Here is a 13,508-nt window from a genome sequence, read left to right on the forward strand (position 1 = left end):
AGACCCCTCTACGACATCCGCGAAATATCGCTCGGGTGTGCGGTGCTCCTTGCCCTCCGGCGGCCCGCTGGCAACTTCAAGAACGTTCATCTTCGCCCAACACATCTTGCACCGAGCGAAGGCCATATGGGCACCATCAATACAGGCGGAGTGCTTGATGACGTCCAGCCGCGGACAGGCCTCCACCAGACACCTCACGAGTCTGAAGTAGCTGCCGGGCATAGCTTCGGCTTGCCATAGCCGGATTGTCAAATCCTTCATGGCTAGTTCGGCCACCCTGTGCAGCTCCACCAGCTGCTTCAGCTGATCGGTGAAGGACACGGGATGCTCTGGCGTCGCGTACTGCGACCAGAATAGCTTCTCCGTAGAACCTCCTCCTTCGGCTCGGTAGAACTCTGCAGCGTCTGATACGCTGCATGGTAGATCCGCAAAAGCCCCTGGGGAACTCCGAACCTGGGTTAGTAAAAGGTATTGCTTCTCCACATACTTGCTTTGCATGTTAAATGCCTTACCCGCCGTGATCTTCTTGGCCTCCTGGATCTCCTGGAGGGCGGACTGGGCCTCATTCCGTGCGGTCTCCGTGCTCTGACGAGCCTTGGTGAGCTCGGCCTCTTGAGCCGACGCATCATTCTCCAAGGTCTCACATTTTTTCACCGCATCCTGGACCTCTTGCTGGATTTCCTTGACCCGGGCCTCGAGCTTCTTACGAGCGGCTTGCTGCTGGACAGTTTTCTCCTCGGCCTCGCCCAGGGCCTTCCTCAAGGCCTCGACCTCGGTCGCGGCTCCTGCACATATTACGACAGTACAGTCAATATACATCGCTTACGCTTTCCGAACATACAGCAAGTCGTTATTCACCTTGCTTCTCCTGGAGCCGAACCCTAACCTCACCGAGCTCATTCTCGGTCCGCTCCAGCCTCTGCCTCAATTCAGAGACTTCGGCAGAGCATGCGAGGTTGCGGCCAACAGCGACGCCTGCTTATGCATACATGCTATGTTAGTCTCCTACAATAGATCCTCTGTCCGGTTCTTTTCGCCGGGCAGTGTCTCAGGGGCTACTGACTACAGGGTTTTTTTTCTCTTTCTATGTCACTTACCTCGAAACCTGTCAACAGGTTGCTGCAGGCCTCATTCAGTCCACTCTTGGCGGACTGAACCTTCTCAATCACCGCGCCCATAAGGACGCGGTGCTCTTCCATAACGGAGGCGCCTCACAGCGCCTCCATCAGGTTGTCCGGCGCCCCTGGATGGACAGGGACCACCGGCGGAAGCGGCGCACCCCCTCCTTCAAAGGGGGCTGCTTGCCCGACTCCGGAGCCATATGGGTCTCCGGAATCGTATTCAGCTGAGGGCCAAACTGGATGTGGCCCTCTTCGCCAGTTTCCATGGGGATCGTCTCCTCCATGTGTCCGGCAGTGGAGGCTTCGCCTCATGGCGCCTCCCCGACAGCGTCCTGGGCTCCCCCCGGTTTGGATCGGCCCTCCGGGACAGCACTTCGGTATCGTCCCCGGCTCCGGGGGAGTAAGCAGGCGGTGGCGACTGGCTCGCCATCTCCAACGAAGCCAACGAACCTCCAGACGAGGATCGCTGGACTAGGTCGCGGGCCGGACTGCAATAGTACAGTTAACTACATCAAGATAATGGAGAGAAAGGGCTGGATGTGCGCACGAGCGAGCCATGTCACTTACGATGCAGCCTGGGGCTTAGTGCGGGGGCGCCGTTCCGGACTATTGTCAACGTCCCACGCGGTGTTGACCGTTGGGGCACCCTTCCCCTTTTTGGGCGCTTTCGCCTCCGGATGTGCCGAGGCCGCCCTCTTCTTCTTCTTCTCCTTGGTAGGAGGGTTGTTTTCCTCCTCCTCCTCGTCGTTGTCCTCAGGAACGGAGGAATGGGCCTCGTCGTCTTCAAACGTCGCGTCCGAAGTGCCCTTACGACGGGGGCCACTCTTGGCCCCCTTGGCCTTCTTCTTGGCCTTCTTCTCTGGCGCCTTGTATGGCGCCGACACCAGCATCTCCGCTAGGCGTGGGATGACCGGTTCTTCGGGCAGCGGAGCCGGACACTGGATCCGCTTCGCCCTCTCCATCCAGTCCTAAAGGAACCATAATAAAAGCTCAAATGCCACCCTCGAAACAATGAGGTTGGGGATACGCCAGAAATAACATACCTTGCTGGCGGGGTGTGTACAATCGTGACCATGATCTGAATCCGTGACCGGTGGCTTCTCGTTTCCCTTAAAAAGCAACTTCCAGGCGCCTTCGTGAGTAGTCTCGAAGAGCCTTACCAAGGTCTGGTGCTTCTTCGAATTGAACTCCCACATAGGGCGGCTTCGGCGCTGGCACGGAAGAATCCGGCGGACCAGCATCACCAGGATGACGTCAACATGCTTGACGTTCTTGGTCACCATGCTTTGAACATGCGTCTGCAGCGCTATCATCTCGTCAGGTGAACACTAGTCCGGACTCTTCTCGACCCAGGAGGTGAGTCACATGGGAGCACCGGAGCGGAATTCGGCAGCCGCGGCCCAAGTGGTGCCACGAGGTTCTGTGATGTAGAACCACTGCTTCTGCCATTCCTTTACTGTCTCCACGAAAGTGCCTTTGGGCCAGGAGACGTTGGATAGCTTGCTCACCATGGCTCCCCCGCACTCCGCGTGCTGGCCATCCACCACCTTCGGCTTCACGTTGAAGACTTTAAGCCACAACCCGAAGTGGGGCTGGATGCGGAGCAAGGCCTCGCACACGAAGATAAACGCCGAGATGTTGAGGAAGGAATTCGGGGACAGATCATGGAAATCTATCCCATAATAATACATCAGCCCGCGGACGAAAGGATGGAGTGGAAACCCCAGCCCGCGGAAGAAATGTGGAAGGAATACTACCCTCTTGTCGGGCTCCGGCGTTGGGACGATTTGTCCCTCGGCCGGCAAGCGATGGGCTATTCCCTTCGCCAAATATCCGGCCGCTCGGAGCTCAGTAATGTCCTCCTCCTTGACGGAGGAGACCATCCACTTGCCCTGACCACCGGATCCGGACATGGTTGCTTGAGTGGAAAGAAGATGAGAACTTGGGCGCTGGAGCTCGAGATCGGGAAGGCGGAGTCAGAGAGAAAGCGTGAGAAGAGGAAGAGGGAATCCTTATCCCCTTATAAAGGCAGCAAACATTAAACGACTCCTCACTCGCCTTAAGATTCGCCTGTTCCCAAGGGCTGTGCGAACGGCACGGTTGGGTTACCCATGCCCGCATTGATGAGAATCCCGCAATAAGGGGACACGATCTCTGTTTCGACAAGACATGCCAATAGCAACCGCGTCTCGAAACGTGGGATGGCAGAAGAAAAACGGTTTGAAATTATAACCGGACGGACGGAATGTCGTGTTATAAAGAAGCTGTCAACATATTAGATTCGTGCAAATATTATATTCTCTCTGCGGTTGTGTGTGGTGTATAGCAGGTCCGGATACAATTATCACGTCTGAAGACTATCCTGGAGTTCGGAAAAAAGGGGAACCCGCCTTGCCGAAGACAATCTGCGCGCCGGACTCCTCGTCATTGAAGACAGGTTCAGGGGCTACTGAGGGAGTCCTGGACTAAGGGGTCCTCGGGCGTCCGGCCTGCTATCAATGGCCCGGACTGATGGGCTGTGAAGACATGAAGGCCGAAGACTGCACCGTGTCCGGATTGGACTCTGCTTGGCGTGGAGGGCAATCTTGGCGACCGACTATGAAGATTCCTTCTTATGTAACCGACCCCATGTAACCCTAGATCTCTCCGGTGTCTATATAAACCGGAGAGCATAGTCCGGATAGGACACATTCATTACCATATACGCATAGGCTAGGCTTCTAGGGTTTAGCCATTACGATCTCATGGTAGATGTCGGGTGGTAGGTGCGACATATGCCAACGGGTGGCTTATCATTGTGGGAGCCAGTAAGACATCGTCGGTGCCTGGAAACGGGATGAGGCGAAGACATGCACGCCGGCGGATCTTACCCAGGTTCGGGGCTCTCCGTGAAGATAACACCCCTAGTCCTGCTCTGCGGGGTCTCCGCATGATCACTAGATCGATATAAGTAGCTACAAGTGCTCCTTGAGCTGTTTGGCTAGAGGAAGAAGAAGGGCAAGGCTAGCTCTCCTTTTCTCTCTATGCGGTGTGTGAAACTCTATGAGATCAACCCTTTGCATGGGTGTCCCGGGGGGTTTATATAGGCCTACCCCCCAGGGGTACAATGGTAATCCGGCTGGGTGCGGGTCCTAGCCGTCAGTGTCTATGCTCGCCGGCTTCTCTGCCGGCCATTGGGGCCCGCCGACTGGTGGGTCCCACCGGCTGCCGGCCCTTTGGCCAACAGGCCGGCCCCATCGCTTGGGGGCCTTGTCGGCGGCTGGTTACTGTTGCCTCGCCTCTGATGACGAGGGCTTTGTCGAGGTAAGCGTGGCTATAGTGCCACCGCCTTGCGGGCTCTCACTGTAGCCTTACCTCGTCTTGTCTCCTTAATGAGGCACATGTTTCGAGGGAGGGAGGTAGCTGGCTACAGGGAGCCGGCCACGCCCCTGGCCGACTAGGGGAGGCTGGGCCGCCTTCGAGTGTCTCTCTGGCTAAAGGGGCCCGCCGCCCGCGGGCCGTACTGGCGCCTGTCGTGGGTGACATCGAGGTCAACATGGTTACAGTGCCGCGCCGGACGGGAGATGGCTGGCCCGTACGGCGCCCTGTGGCCATGCCTGCTTCGGGTTTCGGGGGTAGTGGGCTGTACTGCGGCCACGCCCTGTCTAATCACCGTTATGTGGATACAGTCTTGGTGGGTGCAGTCTTGGCCGGCTTCTGGTAGTCGGCTTTCTTCATGGCCGGCTTCTGGGAGTCGGTCCTCTTGGGGCCGGCTTCCTGGAGTCGGCCATCTCGTATCTTTCTTGGGGAAGGTTTCTGAGGGCGGGTTGCCTTCTGGTAGTCGGCCCTGGGGATAGCCGGCCGGGGGAAGGCGGCCCTATGCTTTGTATGCTTGAATGCTCGAATGGCCTGATAATTTTTTGAAGAGCCAGGGGGAGTCGGTTAGGCTACCCGTGGCCATTTACTCTGACACTCTTTGAGGTTATATGTGTTGGTTGAATAGATGAATCTGAGATTGTGTGATGCATATCGTATAATCATTCCCACGGATACTTGAGGTGACATTGGAGTATCTAGGTGACATTAGGGTTTTGAATGATGTGTGTCTTAAGGTGTTCTTTTACTACGAACTCTAGGGCTGTTTGTGACACTTATAGGAATAGCCCAATGGATTGATCGGAAAGAATAACTTTGAGGTGGTTTCGTACCCTACCATAATCTCTTCGTTTGTTCTCCGCTATTAGTGACTTTGGAGTGACTCTTTGTTGCATGTTGAGGGATAGTTATATGATCCAATTATGTTATTATTGTTGAGAGAACTTGCACTAGTGAAAGTATGAACCCTAGGCCTTGTTTCCTAGCATTGCAATACCGTTTGTGCTCACTTTTATCATTAGTTACCTTGCTGTTTTTATATTTTCAGATTACAAAAACCTATATCTACCATCCATATTGCACTTGTATCACCATCTCTTCGCCGAACTAGTGCACCTGTACAATTTACCATTGTATTGGGTGTGTTGGGGACACAAGAGACTCTTTGTTATTTGGTTGCAGGGTTGCTTGAGAGAGACCATCTTCATCCTACACCTCCCACGGATTGATAAACCTTAGGTCATCCACTTGAGGGAAATTTGCTACTGTCCTACAAACCTCTGCACTTGGAGGCCCAACAACGTCTACAAAAAGAAGGTTGTGTAGTAGACATCACGTCACAACGTAACTGGGTGATTATAAAGATGCCCTACAGGTGTCTCCGAAGTTGTTTGTTGGGTTGGCATAGATCAAGATTAGGATTTGTCACTCCGTGTATCGGAGAGGTATCTCTGGGCCCTCTCGGTAATGCACATCACTATAAGCCTTGCAAGCAATGTGACTAATGAGTTAGTTGCGGGATGATGCATTACGGAACGAGTAAAGAGACTTGCCAGTAAAGAGATTGAACTAGGTATGATGATACCGACGATCCAATCTCGGGCAAGTAACAAACCGATGACAAAGGGAATGGCGTATGTTGTTATGCGGTTTGACCGATAAAGATCTTCGTAGAATATGTAGGAACCAATATGAGCATCCAGGTTCCGCTATTGGTTATTGACCGGAGATGTGTCTCGGTCATGTCTACATAGTTCTCGAACCGGTAGGGTCCGCACACTTAACGTTCGATGATGATTTGTATTATGAGTTATGTGTTTTGGTGACCGAAGTTTGTTCGGAGTCCCGGATGAGATCACGTACATGACGAGGAGTCTCTAAATGGTCGAGAGGTAAAGATTCATATATTGGAAGGTAGTATTCGGACATCGGAATGGTTTTGAGTGGTTTGGGTATTTTACCGGAGTACCGAGGGGTTACCGGAACCCCCCGGGGAAGTGTTGGGCCAACATGGGCCTAATGGAGAGAGAGGGAAGCCCGCGGGGGGGCTCCTAGGGAGTTCGAATAGGACAAGGAGGAGGGGGCGCGGCCCCCTTTCCCTTTCCCTCTCCCTCTCCTTCCTTTTCCCTCCGGTGGAAGAAAGGAAAAAGGGGGGGCCGAATCCTACTCCTAGTAGGACTCCGCACCCATGGCGCGCCCCTGGCCAGCCTCCTCCTCCTCCCATCCTTTATATGCGGGGGCGGGGCACCCCAAAGGCACATCAATTGTTCTCTTAGCCGTGTGCGGTGCCCCCCTCCACAGTTTACTCCTCCGGTCATAGCGTCGTAGTGCTTAGGCGAAGCCCTGCGCGGATCACATCACCATCACCGTCACCACGCCGTCGTGCTAAAGGAACTCTCCCTCGAACCTCTACTGGATCAAGAGTTCGAGGGACGTCATCGAGCTGAACATGTGCTGAACATGGAGGTGCCGTACGTTCGGTACTAAGATCGGTTGGATCGTGAAGACGTTCGACTACATCAACCACGTTAAACTAACGCTTCCGCTTTCAGTCTACGAGGGTACATGGACACACTCTCCCCCTCTCGTTGCTATGCATCTCCTAGATAGATCTTGCGTGATCGTAGGATTTTTTTTGAAATTGTATGCTACTTTCCCCAACAGTTTATACTTAGTTTGGAGTCTGGGTGCAACTGTGGTGTGGTTATGCTTGTTGTTGGCATTCCTTGCTATAGGTTTGCTTATCTTTTGGCTCTTCTTGCTTGTGATCCAAAGCTTTTGTATGGTACTAGCAAATATGCCCGTGCGTTGCAATAGGAGAAAAAATAGCTTTGTGTTGTCCTACTAAAACACACAACGTGCCAAATGAAAGAATCGGGACATAACAGAACTTTCCAGAATTCTTGAGCACCAACGTTTACCGGTTTGTCCAAATTTGAATAATCATTGAAGACACATAGAATTGATTGAAGAATGAAATGATACAAAGTTCATTACCATTTAATAAAATGGCACATTTCTTTTGACTGCAAGTTTATTAATTAACATTATAAAATTGAGATGAATTAAAAAAATTCAGAATTTCTCGGGCATGAATGTTCACAGGACCGAGGGTGTTACATTCGAAAAATAATGAATTTATTTTTATATAGAATTTATAATAGCTCATTGATATTACTTTGTGCGATTTTGAAATAATCTAGAAAAAAATGTTTGCATATGTCATTATCAAAGTTAGAGAAATTTGCAAATTCCGTACCTAAAGACATTATTACAAATTTTCCTGTGTAGTATTTTTGTTCCGAGAGTATCTAATGAATTGAGGAAAACATTATCCTGAAGTTGGTCAAAGAAATACAGAAACTTTGATGTTTTTACCCTATTTTTTTGCCCACATTGTAAACATCTACAAGACTTCACATCATTCCATGAGAACTTGACACAATAACTAAGAAAACCATGTACTCCTACAAACCCTGAGATGTTAAAATTTAGCACAACAAAATTCTAATTATCCATATGGTTACTAAATATATGGCATGTAAGCATCCAAATTAACCCTATCTATTTATATCCACCTCTAAATAAATTTTTTCGTGTTTATTTAGAAAACCGGGTGTGGACATGTTTGTATGCCTTTTTATTTTATTTACTTTACCTTTAATATGTATATGGTGTGGAACATCTTCTCCTTTATTAATCCCATTTTAATTATGAGTTAATTAGAGGGAATGACAGCCTGGAATTTCATTTAATGGAGGCATGTATGTCCCTCCTTTTGGCATTTGAATTATTGTTTTCCAGAACCCCGGTTAATCAAAGCCCACGATAATTATTAGTGAATCAATTAGTGCCATGACAGCTCACAATTCCATTGAATGGAGGCTCCTTTATTTCTGGCAATTGAAATTCAATTCTTTTAATTAGAGCCAACCTTCTTTTATTGGGGCGCTCATCCCAATTATCGGATCTTTCCTTTTTTTGTTGACATGTGCAGTCAAGGGCACAAACCGTAGAACATAGCAGGCCAAGTGGCCCATGCAAGGGATAAACAAAAAAATATTAGAAACAATGCGCAGCCCACGCACCAGAAAATATGTATTGCGGGTTGATTTTTAAAATAGTGAGGTACCTTTTTTGCAAAATGTCACGACGGACCAAAAATACCTATTTGCTTTATTATTGAGTAAAGATAAAGATATGTTAGTAGTTTGTATCATGGCTTGAACCAATTTTTTTTTTTTTGAGAAACAAATGGTTCTTTAATAGAAATTGAAGGGGAGGCCCGTCTTTCATTCAAAAAAAGGAAACATCTCTACCACGACCACACATCCAGCCCACGAGGCCACGACTAGGAAGATTTGTGTTCAGCCCCCGCACAAGAAAAGGATTTGTCTTCAGCAGCAACTTATTTTTGAGAGAGATTCTTCAGTGCAGCAACTCTGTTGGACCGAAGACCAGCTGATTTGGCCCACCAGTCGCTATAGACGTGGACGCCGTAGAGAGTAAAGACTATTCGGACGGTTACTAGTCTGTTGTGTTGGTAGGACGAAAATGCATGCGCATGTAAGATGTTGGATCATTCAGCTCCCACCTCCCACACGATTGTTGTCATTTTTTCTTGATGATCTGGACTTACGAAGGTGGAAGAGAGATGTAGTACGTGCCATTTTCGTTTTCTTGCATGACTTGTTTGCAGTGCACCAACTCCATCTGTTTTTTTTTTTTGAAACAAGGCAAAAGACTTGCCATTTTCATTGAATAAGAAGAAGGTTTTAGAGTCGAGGCCGGCGGCCGAGTTACAATCCTCACTCTCGCGGCATTACATTACACAAATATTTTGCCCCGGCACGGCACCACCATGAGGCTTCCTTTTTGATTCGAGCAACAAGCACAACGCAATACCAACTCCATCTGCAGTTCTACACTATACACCATAACCACAGTATAATAGTCCAACACGTAGTTGGATTGGAGACCACCAGTCGCTACTTTTTGACTAGATAGTAGAGACTATTCAGACGGTTACAAGTCTGATAGTAGGCCGAAAATGCATGCACATGTTGGATTGTTTAGCCCCAGTGCGTTTGTGGTCATTTCTACATGATCTGGACGTCCGAAGATGGCAGGAAGGAAGCTGTGTGTGCTTGCTATTTCTGTTTTCTTGCATGCATGCACGCATGCATGACTTGTCTGCAGTGCAGCAGCTCCATCTACAGTCTAGAGCACACTATAAATATAACAGTTCAGCACGTAATTGGAGAGAGCACCTGATTTGGCCCCCTACCACTAAGTCGCCATGGACATGGACCAACTCTGCTTGATGGCCTTAGCCACGATTCTCCTTACGTTTATTCTGAGGCAGGTTCTGGGCGGTAAGGGCACAGGAGCCAGGCTTCCTCCGGGTCCATGGAACCTCCCCGTCATCGGCAGCCTCCACCACCTGGTCGCCACGAAGCTGCCGCCGCACCGCGCGCTGTTCCGCCTGTCGCGCCGGCACGGCCCGCTCATGCTGCTGAGGCTCGGCGAGATGCCCAACGTCATTGTGTCCACCCCCGAGGCGGCGATGCTCGTGCTCAAGACGAACGACCTCACCTTCGCGACCCGCACCAGCGGCCCCACGCTGGACGTCGTCGGCAGCGCCAGCGAGGGCATCATCTTCGCGCCGTACGGCGAGCACTGGCGCCAGATGCGCAAGATCTGCGTCGTCGAGCTGCTCAGCGCGATGCAGGTGCGGCGCATCCAGTCCATCATGCAGGCCGAGATCGCGCACCTCGTGGAGTCGGTCGTCGCCGCGTCCTCTGCCTCGCCGTCCGGCTCCGCCGTCGTCGACGTCGGCAAGGGGCTGGCCAGGCTGACCAACAGCGTCATCGCGAGGGCGGTGTTCGGCGGGAAGTCTCGGCAGCAGGAGGCGTACCTCCGGGAGCTCGACGTAATGGCGATTCTCGGGGGAGGGTTCAGCTTGGTGGACCTTTTCCCGTCGTCGCGGCTGGTGCGGTGGCTGAGCAGCTCCGGGCGCGCCATGAGGAGGCTCCACTCCCGGATGCAGCGCATCCTAGGAGATATCATCCAAGATCGCAAGGAGAAGAAAGTACCGAATGGTGCTTCTGATGCTCCTGCTACGGCTAGAGACAACGAGGACCTGCTGGACGTGCTCCTCAGGCTGGGCAAGGAAGACACACTCAGTTTCCCTCTCACGTCCGAGATCATCAGCGCCGTCATCTTTGTAAGCGATTCTGCTTCACTAATTTGCAACCTTCTCTACCTAGCATTGATTCATGCTCACAGAATAATTTGCAACACGTACTGTTTCAGGATATATTTTCAGCTGCTACCGACACCACGGCTGCCACGTTAGAATGGGCCATGGCAGAACTCGTGCGCAACCCGGAGGCAATGGCAAGAGCGAAACTCGAAGTCCGACAGATGCTCGGACATCGCCGCAGCTCCACCATCACGAGCGCAGACCTGGCCGGCCTGCACTATCTTCGGATGGTCATCAAGGAAACGCTGAGGCTGCACCCCTCCGCGCCGCTGATCCACCGGGCGAGCCAGGAGAACTGCCGGGTCATGGGCTACGACATACCCAAGGGCACCGCCGTCATGATAAACGCCTTCGCCGTGGGGAGCGACACGGCGCACTGGGGAGCGGACGCCGCGGAATTCAGGCCGGAGAGGTTCGAGGGCGTGAGCGTGGAGTACAACTCACAAGGGCCGCACATGGAGTTCATCCCGTTTGGAGCTGGCCGTAGGCAGTGCCCTGGAGCCCTGTTCGCGACCACCATGCTCGAGCTCGTGTTGGCCAACCTGCTGTATCACTTTGACTGGGCGATTCCCGGTGGGGCAGGCCCGGAGACGCTGGACATGGGCGAGGTATTTGGGATCATCGTGCATACTAGGTCCAGCCTGCACCTGCAGGCATCCTCAGCATGCCATCTACAAGACCAGACCACCGTTGAACTGTCCTAGAAATTATTCACAGACAATAATGTTAAAACATCCCACAAGTTTTATCGGTTGAGCAACCAAGTTGTAATAATACACCAAATAATGTTTATTCCTTCAATATTTGTGAACTATGTGTGTACTATGTACCATCAATTTATTATAGTATGTCAGAATTGTTAATTTTCCTTTGACTGATTTTAATTTGGCTCCATTCGAGGTTTTTTTGTTTTTTTTGCACTTTGGCTATATGTAAGTTGCCTAATTTTTGAATTTGAGTCAGTCGATTTTTGTGTCCATTCATTGCTGCTCCAAGATTCGTGCACCTTTTTCGGGCTGAATATTTTTGACTAATCGTTGTTTTGACTCAGTCGATTCCTTAACAGGCTGAAGCCTGTTACCCCTTTAGTCAGCTACCCTCTCACTAGCCTATGGAGCTTTTTTTTTTTGAGAATCTCTAGCCTATGGAGCTGACCCACGAGAGCTCCTCGCCAGCGCCTTCAGCGCCCGCTGCGTCGCTTGCATGGGCTTGGCCCAGCAACGCGCACTGGCTCCCGCTCGCTAGCCGCCCACTCGATCGCTCGATCGCTGGTTCACGCAGCACGCTCGATCGCTTGTTTTTTTTTTCTCTTCCCCAAAATTGCTACATTATGTCATGATTTCTCTTAGGAAAAAACCAACCGATTTTCTACAGCACATACTCTGGTTTTTAGGAAAAAGTTTATCGAATTCGAAAAAAAGTTCATCGGATTTGCAAAAAAGTTCATCAATTTTGAAAAAAAAATCGTCAAATACGAAAAAAAGTTCATCAAATTTGGAAAAAGTTCATCGAATATGAAAAAAAGTTCATCGGATTTGAGAAAAAGTTCATCGAATTTGGAAAAAAGCTCATCGAAGTTGAAAAAAAGTTCGCCAGATTTGAAAAAGGTTCATCGATTATGAAAAATGCTCATTGAATTTGTAAACAAAAAGTTCATCCATTTTTCCGGAAAAAAAGTGAAGAAAGAATTTTTCTTCAATTTTAAAAAAAGGGAAAAAGAAAAGGCGAAAGAAGAAAGTGTAGAAAAGATGTATGTTATCACATCAAGCTTGGTGGCGCGGTGGTTGTTGAGTCGTCTCACGTAGCGTTTGGTCGGGGGTTCGATTCTCACCTAGCGAACGAAGGGAGGGGGGTGTGCGCCCGATTGTGGAAATAGCTGTATCGGGCGTAACGGGCGCCAAATAGGATTTGGCCTGACCCACCACTCTCCTCTCTCCCTCCGTTTTAGCCCGGCGATTACACACCCGTTCATTTACCCTTGGTTTTCCTTTTTTTAGTCGAATTTTCCATTTTTCTTCATGGGTATTTTTGGGATGTTGGACGAGTGTTAATGTATAACAAAGACTATACAATATGTGTGTAAACTTTACTAGATCGCGAAAATTGCACTATTATATGCTTATTTTTTGTACATTACAAAAAAAAATTTAGGTGTTACAAAAAAAATACCCTCGGTTTTTCTTTCTTCTTTGTTTAGTTGATTTTTCTTTTTTCTTTATATGTGGGTATTTTTGGGTTGTTGGACGACTATAAATGTATACACACAAAACTATATTATATGTGTGTAAATTTTACTAGATTGTGAAATTTGCACTATTATATGCTTATTTGTTTGCATATTATAAAAATCAAATTTAAGTGTTAGAAAGAAAAATTACCCTCGGTTTTCTTTCTTCTTTTTGTAGTCGACTTTATTTTTTCTTTATGGGTAATTTTGGCCTTTTGGGATGTTGGACAAGTGTAAATGTACACACACAAACAATATACGATATGTGTGTAAATTTTACTAGATTGCAAAAATTGCACTATTATATGCTTATTTTTTGCATATTACAAAAACTCAAATCTAAGTGTTACAAAAAAAATTACCGACGCCGGCGGCGGCTTTGCGGACGCCAGCGGGAGACACGGCGCCGCCGACTCCACCCAGCGCCGCCCAAACCGCCGGAGCCCGCCGCGTGGCCGTCCACTCCCCCGAATGCGCTGCCGCTCTCGTCGTGAACCCCAGGGCGCGGAGCGCGCTCTCTGCCGCCGTTGAGCCCGTGCGG

At 49.9% G+C, this 13,508-nt stretch overlaps 1 protein-coding gene across 1 annotated transcript; it reads left to right on the forward strand.

The window, feature by feature from the left end:
- The first annotated feature begins 9,751 nt into the window (after positions 1-9,751).
- On the forward strand, positions 9,752-13,264 carry LOC109737518 (desmethyl-deoxy-podophyllotoxin synthase). The gene is made up of 2 exons (XM_020296649.3): positions 9,752-10,701; positions 10,791-13,264. The coding sequence occupies exons 1-2, from the start codon at positions 9,775-9,777 to the stop codon at positions 11,442-11,444; spliced, it is 1,581 nt and encodes a 526-aa protein (XP_020152238.1). The 5' UTR covers positions 9,752-9,774; the 3' UTR covers positions 11,445-13,264.
- The last annotated feature ends 244 nt before the right edge of the window (positions 13,265-13,508 follow it).

Source organism: Aegilops tauschii, chromosome 7, assembly GCF_002575655.3.
Source record: "Aegilops tauschii subsp. strangulata cultivar AL8/78 chromosome 7, Aet v6.0, whole genome shotgun sequence".
Classification (NCBI taxonomy): domain Eukaryota; kingdom Viridiplantae; phylum Streptophyta; class Magnoliopsida; order Poales; family Poaceae; genus Aegilops; species Aegilops tauschii.